The following is a 14,624-nucleotide window of genomic DNA, read 5'->3' as shown; positions in this document are numbered from 1 at the left end:
TTGCGCGATCAAAAGTCACGACTCCCAGGGATCGCGGAAGACGTTAATTAAGGTCTCGCAACCGCAAAAGATGTCCCGTGTTCACGATTTTGCCGTGATCGCGGGGGTCGATAATGTTGTCCGCGTGTTCACGGGAGATGTTAATGACTTCCGCATGAAGAATATATCCCTGTGTCCGCAAAAAATGTTCACTATTCCACTGTAAACATAAGAACGATTTCTCCGCGGTCTCGGAGATAACCCGCGCGACCGCGGCAGACTGAGATTACGACCCCGCAAACACGGACGTTCACGATTTCGTCTTCACCGAGTACAATATCGTTAATTTTTTCCCCGATTGCAGAATTCGTTTGGACCAATTACATTACAAAATGAAAATATAATGTATAATCTAAAGATAACATAATTATATATTTTATGCAAAAATAGTAGGCCTATCTCTTAAATAAAAAAAATTAAAAGAAGTGACAGAAAAAACCTTGATTTGTGTCACTTCTTGTTGTGCTCGTGCTCATTACGAATCTCCAACTCATAAAAACATAAAATGTTAAAAGCTTATAGGAAAATTTAATTTAGCATCATTAAATTTTTCTCAAATAAAAAAATAGATTACTTTTAAAATAGTTGAAGTAAACTCATTTCATCAGTGATAAAAAATACAATAAAAGCATATATATATTTCTTTTTAGTTCTAATCTCTGTTTGTTTAGGGTTACTTTTTAATAAACACCCTGTTTTTACCCCTGGTACCCTGTTTCAAATTACATAGACATAGACATAGACATACTTTATTTGCACAAAACATTCCATACATGTCATTACATTTAGAATAGTTGCATTTTCTCAAATAAAAAAATAGATTACTTTTAAAATAGTTGAAGTAAACTCATTTCATCAGTGATAAAAAATACAATAAAAGCATATATATATTTCTTTTTAGTTCTAATCTCTGTTTGTTTAGGGTTACTTTTTAATAAACACCCTGTTTTTACCCCTGGTACCCTGTTTCAAATTACATAGACATAGACATAGACATACTTTATTTGCACAAAACATTCCATACATGTCATTACATTTAGAATAGGTGCATTGTCAAAATTACAGATCCATACATAAAATATTTAACATTAAAACTTAACTTAAAATTAAACACTTAAAATGAAAAAAAAAATTACAAAAAATAAAAAATAAAATTTTCTAAATTGTAGTTCTGTAAAAATCTTCAATTAAGTAAAAAGCCCTGTCAATAAGCAAACTATCTATTTTCTCTTTAAATTTGGTTTTGCTTAGTGACTTTAAGCATGGCGGAAGCACATTGTACAATCTCAGCCCAGCATACAATGGAGATTTTTCATAAAGGGTCAAACGGTGTCTGGGGAGTCTAAATATATTTTCATTTCGGGTTTCATACCTGTGATTAAAATGTATTGTTTCTGGTAGCTCATTTTTAACTGAATGTATGTAATTTAATAATTCTAGAATATACAACCCCGTTAATGTCTGAATTCTTAAATTTTGAAAATGTTTCTTACAAGAACTGCGTGGATGAGAGTTGGTGATAATGCGAATAATACGTTTTTGTAACCTGAATAAAGTTTTAATACCAGTAGCTTGACCCCATAAAATTATGCCATATCTTAACACAGACTCCACATAAGCATGATAAACGACTTTAAGTGTCTCAATAGAAACACAGTCCCTTAAATGTATGAATAAAGATGATATCGACCTAATTTTGTTATGTAAATAATTCAAATGTGAATCCCATTTAACTGCGTCATCTACGTACACCCCTAAGAATTTATGAGCTTCAACTAAATTAAAAGAACAGTTTTCCATATTTTTGTGTCTAGTAGAAAATTTGATAATATTTGTTTTTTCAACGTTAAGTTTTAACCCATTTTCTAAAAACCATTGCTCCATATCCTTTACCACACTTTGCAGAGAAGAAAACATTTCAGTTGTATTATTATTTTTTATCAAAGCAGTAGTGTCATCGGCAAAAAGAATTAGTTCTTTATTAATAGCTTTTGGAAGATCATTAATGTAAATAAGAAAAAAAAAGTGGGCCCAATACTGAGCCTTGGGGAACACCTGTGGATATAATTTCCCATGGTGAATAATGTTTGTTGTTATCTTCTAAAATTAAAGTTCTTTGTTTTCTTTCAGAAAGGTAAGATTGTATTAAAGAAAAGCAACTTCCCCCAATCCCATAATCATTAAGTTTCAGCAACAGGAGTGAGTGATCCACACAGTCAAAAGCCTTAGACAGGTCACAAAAAACGCCTGCTGTGGCCTGAGACCTGTCCAAGGCCTCTGCAATCTCATTAACAAACTGAGTGAGAGCAGAAACTGTGCTTAAGTTTTTTCGGAAACCAAATTGTTTCTTGTAAAATAAATTATTACTTTCAAAATAATTAACTAGTCTACAGCTTATTACTTTTTCAAATATTTTTGAAATATTACTTAATACTGATACTGGACGATAGTTATTAATATCTGATTTTGAACCTTTCTTAAAAACGTTAAATTATTTTAGACATAAAATGATTTTAAACAGGGTACTATGGTATATATTATTTCACTTATAAATATGTTTGTAAAAAAGGCCCTCTCATCTAAGCCACCCCAGGCCCCCAACTATGACAGTACGCCACTGTCATTCTAACGTAGGAATGAAGATACCCATCTTTAATTTCTGTTCCCAAGGCCCACTTGTCTCGTCCTGAATAATTTCTGACTTGAACGCGGTCCCAGGATTGAATCTTCGCATTATGCCTTTTGGACTGGCAGGTTCGTGTTTTCTCCGTGGCTTCAGTAGGCTTAGGTAAGAGCCTACCTTCTAAACAAACTTTTTAAAGGAATCTTCTTTTTAAACATGAGGAAATATGAACAGGTTCTCATTAGAAGGATCTGGAGTGGCGGATCTGCATTAGAAATCTATGTGTTTTTTCATCGATGGTCCCAGGTTCTTTTTCCATACATTTAAGTGATTTTTTTACAGTTTGAACAAAACGTTCAGCCTGCCCATTAGATGAAGGGTGATATGGTGCAGTTGTTTTATGTGTGATTCCTACACTTTTCAAGGAAACTAGTAAATTCTAAGTAAGTAAACTGTCGTTTATTGTCTGACAAAATAAGATCTGGTAATCCAAAAGTAGAAAACATTTTTCGCAACTCTTTGTCTAAGTAGCTGTAGTACATTTTGTAGGTAATACTTCTACCCATTTGGTAAGTGTGTCAATGACTAACAGGAAGTAAAGTCCATTTGTAGGCAGTGCTGGATTTACCACTAGTCCGATTAGGCCCTTATAAGGGGGTCGCAGAGGATTGAGAAAAACATTTTTTTTTATTAAAAAATAATTGATTTTAAACCACCAGTTTCACAGGTGACCATAATGATGTCTCCCCGGACAGAGGGAGACGTTCACGATTTTGCCGCGGCCGCGGGTGACGGTAATGTGTCCTCATGATCGCAGCCCACTAAATTGATGCGTACTAAATTGGCAAATCCAATTTCGAAAGAAACATCCAAGGATGCTAGGCTTTATCCTAAAACAGTATTCACATCACTTCAGGCTATGTCTAGAGGTTTACTGTTTTATCTGTTTATCAATAAGATAATATCCATTGGTGATTGGTGGGATTTAAACCCAGAACTTCAGGGACTGTAATCCGAAGCTCTACGATGAGACCAATCCGCTCCAAGATACAAGGTGTGCTTATAGTAAGTCAGTCTTAGGCCCGAGGTGGATAGTATTGGTAAGTATAAGCTCGGGGTTGTTAGGCATACTAAGCAACCCCATATTAGTATAGTTAGTTCTACCCAAGCGTTATAACTTGAGCAGAACACTCGACGGGTCGGCTTAGAAGGTAAGTATTGTACCGTGAGGGAATACCTCGCGGCGGAGCTTGGCTGCTTGGAGGGGACATACCCTCCCCAGCAACGAGCAGGTAGGTATTGTACCGTGAGGGAATACCTCGCGGCGGAGCTCGGCTGCTTGGAGGGGTTATACCCTGCCACAGTGGTGTTCGAGCGGATTTGGACTACGGGACGAGGTAAGTGCCAGCTCTTGACCGAATAAGTGGTGACACACAAGGTAGGGTAACGTATAGTTACCAACCTATAAATAGGTCGGTAGGGTCACAATTAACATTAGTTGCCGCGAAAATTCGATAGTAAAGACCATTTGGTCTAAGGCCAAATTCGATATCTCGAGGTGGGCGATGATGAGCCCATTGTAGGCGTGCTTGGTTGCCGCGGACTGAGCTTAAACCTCGAGATATATAGGGAAATCGAGATTTAGGCTAACTAAAGACCCCTGGATAGTTAACCCATACCCAGAACTATCTGTGAAATTTGAAGAATAAAAATTTATCTTTAAGGGTAAAAATCCCTCACATTAATGGCGCCCGAATAGGGACTGTAAGTTTACCGTCATTCTAGTTTGATATCAAAGATTTTAGAGTTGGAGATAGGAAATTTTAGTCTTTAACATGGATACTTGGGTGTTGCGACTTTGGCGGTCATTTTTACATATTTTAGGGTTCAGTTTGTTTTTAATGAGCGTATCGGACTCAGATAGCCCTGGAAATGATGACGCCGAGTCAGGTAAGCCAAAAGTAACTGAAGACACCCAGACCACTCAGACTGGTGCGACGTCGAAGGGCCAAGGATTACCTGATGTCACGGCTACAGAAACTCGGGTTAGTTGGGTATACAATCTTTCTAAGTCGCAACTAAAGGGCGAGTTGAGAAAACAGGGTATGCCCGCGGATGGGACTGCTAATAAGTTAAGAGCTGACTTTGTACAGGCTATAAGGGAAGGTAAGGTCGGGACGGAGATGTCCTCAGAGCTCTCCCAGCAGCAACTGCAGGTCACGGGGAATGTAGAACTTGACCCTGAAAGGCAGAACGTCCGAGAAATATTGGGACTCCCGCCTAACGCAAACTTTTTAGAAGTACGACGTACTTTTGCAGCGTTAGTAGGTGGCCAGGCTGAAGGCTCTCTCTTGAGCACTCCCCAAAAGGTAACTGGTATACAAGTCTAACAAGTAGATGCACAGCAGTACGAAGCCCCCAACAGTAAGGGTGGGAGGAGACTGCAGTTCTCTGTAATACTGTGCGCAAACGGAACTTAAGGTTTGATGGTAGGAAAGAGACAGATGCAATGTCATTTATCGAGAGACTACATGTACATGAGCTTGTTTAATCTTACGAAGTGCCTAGGAACGAGGTGGTCCTTGTTCTCCCTGAACTGCTCAAAGATTCTGCGTTACTTTGGTATAGGAACAACAAGGAACTCTGGACTGGATTTGCAGACTTTTTGAATGATTTTCAGTTGCAATACTTCCCTCCCGGTTACTTACTACTACTTGATGATGAGATAAGGAGAAGAACGCTGGGTCAAGGTGAGCCTTTCAGACACTATTTGGTAGCACTTCTGACCCTAGTTAGAAGAAGAGGTGGTTTCTCTGAATGTGACAAGGTGGACAGAGTTTTCCTGAACATGCCCCTAACTATAAATTGTACATAAGGCGTTGGAATGCAATTAGTGTAGCAAGTATGATAAGGATGCTAATTCTAATGCTAATAAAGATTCTAGTTTTTTCAAAAGTAAAGAATGTTCACAGCTTCCACAGTTTCGAATCTGGCCCCTTTCAACAATTCCTTCACTTTTGGGAACATAAAAAAACCACACGGAGCTGTTCCAACACAGGGATCTCATGCTTGGCCAAAAATGTCTTAACCACCAGTGCAGTGTGGGCTGGGGCGTTGTCTTGATGAATAATCCACGACTTGTTCTTCCACAACTCTGGTCGCTATCTTTGCACTCGCTCACGGAGGGTGGCCAAAACCCCAGGATAGTATTCTTTATTCACGGTTTGACATTAAGCAAGGAAATTTACAAATAGTATGCCATGGATGTCAAAAAAAAAAAAAAAAAAAAAAAAAAAAAAACAATCATCATGGCCTATAATTTTGATTTTGATATTCAAGCTTTCTTTATTTGGGCTTCGGGGTTAATTCGGACTCTTCAAGTGCATTGATTGACGCTTAGTTTCTAGGTCATAGGTAAAAAAAACCATGATTCATCACAGGTAATAACTCTTTCTAATAGTTTAGGATCTTCCCTAATGTTTTTTAAAATGTCAGAACAGATTTCCATCTGCGACTCCTTTTATTCAGGCGTGATGTTATTTTCTAGCCACACCTCGTATGTCTTTATCGTAAATGCAGAAAAATAACAAACGTGAAAAATAAAACTAATAACGTACCTGAGTAAGTTCTTAAAGGTTTGTGGGAAGATATCTTTAACTTTGACATCATCTTTTTCAGCAATCTTAGAGTCCTTCAGTTGTGCTCTAAGAACCACACTATGGGCAAGTAGCATTTTCTTGACCACGCCAATTCTCTCCTGTGACACAACATTAGTTAACTAAATAGAACATTCATTTGTTTGTCACATATATCTGGCTAGTAAGTTGTTGTGACCGTACTACTGAAGTACTGTACACACAAATTGAAAAACAATATCTATTTATTTTAACTCCATAGATGCTTACATGTAATGTTTTCAAAAGTAACAATAAGGACTGTCAACTATTTAATTCCTAACAGCTATTTAGAATAGAGGAATAACAAGATTATGGCAAAAGTGAGCAGTCATTGATTATACCAAAGATTACACATGCTACGAAAAATATATATTGCAGCCAAGCCATTTATGTGATATCAAATTTCATGTGAGGCCTAGCGAATGTTTTCACAACCTAAGACTTAATTGCCGACATGACCAGGTGTTATATACAGGGTGATTACTGGAAAAGGCATGTTTTTGACTTTTGTAGTACATAAGGAATATTGTTTGGCACCGGCCGGGAGTTGTTGCGTTGTGGAGAGGGAAGTGTGCAGTTTCAATTTTTGCCGAGATGTGGAACCTTGATCATCGTGTGTTTGTCATGCGACGATATTACGCAAATGGTGAATCAGTCACTCAGATTCAGCGAGACTTTCGTGCACATTTTAACATTGCAAGTCATGGTGTTATCCCTGATTGTAACACGATATTGCGTTGGATACATAATGTTAACACAACTGGATCTTCGCTTAAGAAGAAACCTCCTGGACCGGCAAGGACAGTTAGTATCGCTGAGACAGTTGAAAGAGTGCGCCTTGCAACAGTTCAGAGTCCTAGCCGCTCAATTCGGAAGCGGGCGTCAGCTCTCGGACTTTGCCCATCCACTGTGAGAAAAATTTTGGTAAAAGATCTTAAATTTAATCTTTTCAAGCTGGCAGTCATCAATTGAGTCAAGCAGATAAGAGGAAATGTGTAAATTTTTGTGACACAATGAGTGAAATGTTAGACGAAAAAGTTATCCTTATGAGTGATGAAGCGCATTTCCACTTGGACGGAGCAGTTAACAAACAGAATTTACGATTTTGGTGAGCAGAAATTTCTCAAAACGTAGCTGAGAGACCTCTTCATAGCTTACGTGTAACTGTGTGGTGTGTGGTTAGTGAGAAGAGGATCATTGGTCCTTTTTTTTTAAAAAAAGACAACGACAGCAGAGCAGTGATTTAGTTATTGATAGCAAGTTAGTCTCAGATGGCACAGTTATTACAAGTCACTTTAATTCTAAATTTATTGAGGTAGGGAAGGATTTAGGGGTAAATTTTTCCAAGGGTAAGGCAATGGAACTAGTAAAAAAATCAATCACACATAGGCCTGATATTCCAATTTTTAACTTTAGTTTAGTTACACCTCAGCAAGTTATCAAAATAGTCAAGTCACTAAGCGATAAAAAAACAGCTGGTTGGGATGGGATTCCAACTACTATGATAAAAAAAGTAATTAAGTTTGTTGCTGAGCCATTGTCCATAATCATCAATCAGACTTTAACCAATAGCACTTTCCCTAATCATTTGAAGTATGCAGAGGTGAAGCCATTATTTAAAAAAGGTTCTAAGAGTAATTCAGATAACTACCGACCTGTTTCTGTCCTGCCTTCTTTTTCAAAGATATTTGAAAAAATTGCATTCAATCAAATGTCCTATTTTCTGGAATCTAATAACTTATTAGCTGATGAACAGTTTGGTTTGAGGAAAAATCGAAGTACCACTTCCACTGTGGCTCATTTTGTAAATTCAATAACAAAGAGCTTGGATGGGTCACAGAGCACTATTGGCGTGTTCTGTGATCTATCCAAAGCCTTTGATAGTGTACACCATCAAATTCTTCTTGATAAATTATCCTCCTATAGATTCTCAGAATCAGTTATTTTGTGGTTGAAATCATATTCAAACGATCGCTTTCAAAGAACAGTTATTATTAAAGAAAACATTAAGTATGCTTCTGAATGGGAAAAGATTGTTATGGGGGTGCCTCAGGGCTCTATATTAGGACCGTTATTGTTTTTGATGTACATAAATGATCTACCTAAGAATGTTAAACCTAGTTTGTTGTTATATGCTGACGATACGACAGCCATCATTAAATCAAAAGACAGTCATGAACTAAGTTTAGCCTTGAATCAAGCTCTTCAAGATCTGTCAAAATGGTTTACAGTAAACGGTTTAAAAATGAACCACATTAAAACACAAATAGTAAAATTTCAAACTGCCCAGTGTAGGGACGATCTTGAAGGCTTTGTTTATTTTGATAATGAAAAAATAAATCTTAGCAACACAGCTAAATTTTTAGGAATTGATGTAGATAGTTTATTGAATTGGAAGAATCACATTCATAACACCTCTAAAAAGTTAAATTCAGTATGTTTTCAAATGTTGGTCTTAAGAAATGTTGTTGATTTAAACACTAGACTAATGATTTATCATGCTTTATTTTCGTCAATTTTACAGTATGGAATAGAGCTTTGGGGCGTCACATCTGATTCGTATCAACTTTTTAAACTTCAAAAAAGAATACATAGAATTATGACTTTTAAACCCGTAAAACATTCTTGCAAACAACTTTTTAAAGAACTAAAGATTCTAACCGTCCCTAATTTGTATATTCTTAAATGTTTATTGTATGTGAAATCAAATTTTGAAAAACTCCACAGTGAAAATAATCGGCACAATTATAACACTAGATTTCATACAGATTTTCAATATCCTATACACAGATTAAATCTTGTGGAAAGGACACCTTCTTATATGGGTAAAAGATTTTTTAACAATTTGCCTGGGTACTACAAATCTATAATAGGATTAGTATCTTTTAAAGAAAAACATTTTGAATTTTTGTTGGAAAAGAATTATTATAGTATTGATCAGTTTCTCGAAGACAAATCAATGTGAATTGTTTGTTTTGTTACCTACTATGTATTTTTTTTTGGCAATATAAGCTAGTTTATTTTAGTATAGTTTGACAATGTCACCTGTTTTGTCTGGCTGTGCCAGAGCATTTAAAAAAACGTTTTGTGACAATAAAGATGACTTTGACTTTGACTTTGAGTGACAGTGAATCCACAACAAAAGATTTAATGACAGCGTCATGAATCAATGTATGGTGGCGATTACCACATTTCACACATGATTTTTGGGATCGGCAATCTTTTATTAAATGAGGGCCAAGACAGTTGAAACATAACCTTTTACTTGATAAGAAGTCCTTACGTTGAACAGGTGTTTTAGCATGGAACTCTTTGCAATATGCTATGTAGGCCTAATGATCATTACTACACAGTTTACTAACTGGCATCATATCAAGGAGCTTCAACTAGCTGATCAAGATTTCATGACCCCTGGGTCTGTAGATTTGATACTTGGAGCTGATGTTTATGGAAGTATCATTCTTCCTGGACTTATCAAGGGCCCGCCTCTAACTCCTGTTGCTCAATCAACCATCTTTGGTTGGGTGTTATCTGGGCCATGTGGATTTTTCATCAATGGCAATAAATCATCAATGTATCATTGCCTACTGGAGAACAAAGTAGATGATTTACTTCAGAAGTTTTGGGAACAGGAGGATTTTGCCAAAGATCCAGTTCAAGTTTTATCTCCTGAAAATCAAACGTGTGCAGAACACTCGCAATCAACACACTCTAGGACTGATAGAGGAAGACATGATGTTAAACCCCCACTAAAGGAGTCTGCCACAAATCCGGAAAATGACAAACTCATCTGCGTGGAAACATTGAAGACCAATAGCAAAATTGTGCTTTGTTTACTCTTTAGCAATTGATTCAGTGGAATTGATACGTTTAATGATGTTAGGATACCAAAGTTATATTATGTGTAGGCCTACTGTGAATTTTATTGGATAATATTGTTTTATTTTAGGTAGTTTCTATTCAGACCTACTGGAAATTGTGTATAGTATGAGTAATTGTATTGTGATGATAATAATTATGGAAGAGGCAGGTATGCGATGGCAGGTGGTATTGTTGACTAGGTCTATACACTTCTCAATTGACTATTACCATTGACTATTGGATACTGAATTATTATATTAATAGTCAAAGCTATTACCCTCTACTGTAGGCTACTTATAATCAGTGTGCGAATCGGCCGCAAATCTCATTTCAACGCTTTTCACATCGTCACAATTGCTGTTTTATTGTAAAGTTATCGGATTTAAAATGCATATCGTATAGGCCTATGATGGAATAAAACACATTTGGCCACTCAACATTTGTTTACAAGATGATTTTGCACATTGAAACTGCAAGAAAATATTTTGTCTTTATACGTGTAAACAAGCTGTTCTGAATTGTACACAGTTTTTAACTGACTACTTGGTCAGTATTCGACATGTCCAGTCACCTGTTTCCAGACATGCACTTTGTCGAGCAGTTTTGTGATAGCACGGCCTCACGTGATTGGTCAGATTTTCAAATATTGAAGAGTGGGAGAGACGCTATGATATTTGTAACGACTAAATCCAGTTCCGCTTGTGTCTTCACCGTGGTAACTCCCGTGTACTCGCGGTTAATATTGCATTACGCATTTCTAATTTACCCTCGTTCTCGCTTTATGCAGCGTCCGTCTGACAAAGTGTTATTTCATCCAGTTCACCACATAATTCTCAATTTAAATACATCAAGACGCCATTTTTTATAAGCTATTTCTCACTTTTCATGTTAAATTTCATGTTATTTCAAGAAACATCAAGCTCCAGTTTAAAGTCTTAAATCATTTTTTACTTTGCATTTTAATTTGCTATTTTTAAGATTTATTATTTTTGTGCAAGGCATAAAGAAGAGTGCCAAGTGTAAATATTTTTATTTTCATTTTTAATTCAAATATCACACGATGTAACGGTCTGAAAGAAAATCTTCTTTTATTCAACCGTCTCAATTTGCTGAGACTGATCACCTCAGCTATGTTTACACAGTCTCATACGCGCGCTATGCTGCCTGCCGTTAGAGACACAAAATGTAATACATACATACATACATACATGATACATGATCTCTCCGTCCGTAGTCCTTTGCCTTAAGGAATTGGACAGGTCAGGGTTAATACAAAGAATAACCAGCTTAATACTAATTTTTGTCACCGTCTAGGTAACTGTCTATGTCCTCTAAACTTAACTCTACTAGATATTTTTTTAATTCTGATTTGAATTTTGTTAAGCTCTGAATTTCAAGTAATTTTTTCGGTAGGGCCTGGTACAATTTCATTCCCATGTAATCTGGTTTGTGTTCAAATTTTGTGAGTTTATGTTGGACTGCATGTGTGCCCTTTGTTCGTGTGTTGTAAGTGTGATTTGTAAAAGTTGTTTTAATGTTCTGTGATTTTATATAGCAAACTGATTCATAGATATAAAGTGAAGGGACTGTGAGAAAGCCAAGTTCTTTATAAACATTTTTGCAGCTGGTCCGAGGCGGCATGCCCAAGATTGCTCTTACTGCCATATTCTGCCAAACAAAGATCTGGTCAATATTCTTCTTAACAGCTCCCCATAGAATGATTGAGTACAAAATGTGCTGTTCTATTAGGCCAAAATACACAAGTTTAGAGAGAGCCAGGTTTCCGAAGGTTCTTATTCTTCGAAGTACAAAGACCCCTCGAGCCATAGACCCCTCCAGTTATTTTATTTGTGCATCCCAGCTCAATTTATCGTCCAATCTCACCCCCAAAAAGTCGGCAGTTTTTGAAATTTGAATTTGATCCTCTCCAATTAATAGGTTTGGAGTCCTATTATTTTTTAAATTTTGTCTTTTTGCAGTTTGGATACACATGTATCCTGTTTTTTGTGAATTTAATTTGAGTTTGTTTGAGGAAAAAAAGTCAGCCAAATCATTTGCTCTTTGATTAGATTCTGCCTCCAGGGCCGCGTCGTCAGTTCCCCTTACGAACAACGTTGTATCATTCGCAAAGAGGTAGACGCTGTCCTGCGGAACAGTATCTGTGATGTTGTTGATGTAGACCAAGAAAAGGAGAGGTCCAAGGACAGATCCCTGGGGGACGCCATTGGAGATCAGTTTTTTTGTTGATGAAATTCTTTCAGTTTTTGAATTTGAGTTTTTTTGAATTTGAATAGAAGAAGAGTTGACGTCAGATTTACACCAATTGGATTCAGCTGTTCCCCCCCTTGTCCCTTTGGTTTCTGGAAGTGAACCCTATCGTTCTTCTCTGCGTCGACGCCGGCCATGTTAGTTCTCTTCTCTTTTGTCCTGCTAGATTCAAGATTTTCTACTGTCCCCGAACCCTAGCCTGGGATTTTATGCGATCGGAGAACCAGTAACGGACCAGGGACGAGAGTGACCTACCCAGATCTGGCCGACTGTCAACCACCACTTGCCGCTGCTGTCTTGTCGCCGCAGTCTAGGCTACTCAATCTGACCCTCTGGAATGACCGACCCGGCCACCATGGAGACCATGGACTCATGCTCCGGATTGTGAAAGACGATAAGTCCTAGGCCTAAGTCAATTAACTTACTGTGTGCAGGCAAACAATTTTGATTTCTTTCGTATCATGAGATACCAACCTATTGGAAGACAGAGTGATGAACCCTGCCCATTCCGGGTGCGGAAAGTAGGTTAGGTTAGGACAGATGATCGGATCTTGGAGAAATTAGGCTAGGTCAACATTCACCGTATTAATTATTTACTTGTTAAGTGTATCATTGTGTATTATGTATTTTATGTCTCAGGTGGCCACCTAAAATTCTGAACAATTTGTCTGATTATTAATTAATTGTGTATTTAACGTTAGGATGTGACAGGACCTGGTTAGGCCTATGTAAATAGTACTTATTCACATTCCTCATCATTATGTGAACGACAACTGTTGATTCACACTTTCTAATATTTGAGTTTTAAAGAAAATTAAATTTAGTAATTGTCCTTTGTTGAATTGAAATTTAAATATTTACTTTGTTAAGTGCGATCTATATTTGTAGATCTATTTCAAGTCCTTGTGTATCTTTAATATTTTGAATTCTCAGTAGTAATTTGTCTCTTTGTTAAATTGAATTGTCATTGTTTTATTGTTAATTTCTATGTTTTGTTCCACTCAGATATAACATATATTTTGAGAGTTATCGTTGGATAAGGATTTGCTTCCGGCCTATTGTAGCCTATTGTCATTCATTTGAGATCTATATTTTGAAGAACTCGCTTATTATCTCTCTTTGTATCATCATATATTTGCATTTCTCTAGTAAACTGTAATTTTGTAAAATTGAATTTGTCTTGTATTATTGATTACCTTGCTGGTTAGGTTAAGTAATTCTCATGATCAAGTGGGTCAACAACCATTCAACCTAGGTAGGCCTAACTTAATTTTAGATTTCTCTACTCACAAAGTTCTCTACATATGTCCATCTCAAGGGTTCATTTATTTATTTAGTTGTAAGGTGTGTTCATTTTGGTCTTACCGCACAAACTGTTTTCTTGTCTCAAACTTTGCGTAATCGGCTCACCTTGCGGTCAAATAAAAACCAGGCATCCGTCCAACCCGCCAGGAATTTCCTTTCCTCGTTAACGGAACTTTCCCAAATCTAAGACAAATGAGGTGGCGCCCTGTGACATCAAGGTGAACTGATTTAAGGATTAAATATACAATTAGGCAACTCCCACGACCCAGCCGACTGATTTGGCCAATTCATGCAATTCCCTCGGGAGGTTGCAACGAATAAAGTGATAAAACCTCAAGAGGAAGTGATTTTTTATTTTAATTTTAAATGCTAGAGAATAGCTTTTTACTCTCTAATGCTTAACACAATTATCTACATCAACTCTGCACATCATCATCTCTACATACGACCAACATCCTCTCATCGTCCCCTACAGAAGGCGCCTTCTTCCCTCAGCAGTGAGGCCCTAACTCCCCTATGCTGCCATCTCTCTCATCGACAGGATCTTCACACCTCTACGACTGCACTTCTTCAGCTTCAATAACACCTACACTCAATAAAATTGGAAATCAGGTACTCTCAGCTTTTCATTTTAATATATTTTATTCATGTCACAAGAGTGCTTTAAATGTTTGTTTTCTTTACAGGACTACTCTTTACCTTATAAAGCTTTTAATATCTTTGAAAAATCCTAATTCCAGCATTTATGCTGTAGTAGTCAAGCGCTGTACAGTTAACATAGCCCACACCTTGCGTCACTATTCAAAATTTAAGATGGCCTCTGCTCTTATAAATTGGAAGTACGCAAAGTA

The 14,624-nt window shown here is 37.0% G+C and overlaps 1 protein-coding gene across 2 annotated transcripts in view; it reads right to left on the bottom strand.

Annotated features, from left to right (window-relative positions):
• The window catches only part of LOC129001561 (BTB/POZ domain-containing protein 3-like), a 44,987-nt gene that overhangs the window by 13,072 nt on the left and 17,291 nt on the right, over positions 1-14,624 (bottom strand). For both annotated transcript variants that reach the window (XM_054428891.1, XM_054428890.1), the window contains exon 3: positions 6,280-6,419. In XM_054428891.1, coding sequence (XP_054284866.1) covers positions 6,280-6,419 — 140 coding nt within the window. The remainder of the gene's footprint in view (positions 1-6,279; positions 6,420-14,624) is intronic.

Source organism: Macrosteles quadrilineatus, unplaced genomic scaffold (genome assembly GCF_028750875.1).
Source record: "Macrosteles quadrilineatus isolate MER2022 unplaced genomic scaffold, UCM_ALF_1.0 Scaffold_8__2_contigs__length_117827958, whole genome shotgun sequence".
Taxonomy (NCBI): domain Eukaryota; kingdom Metazoa; phylum Arthropoda; class Insecta; order Hemiptera; family Cicadellidae; genus Macrosteles; species Macrosteles quadrilineatus.
The sequence above is the reverse complement of the archived record's forward strand: the minus strand, read 5'-3'. Positions and strand labels throughout refer to the sequence as shown.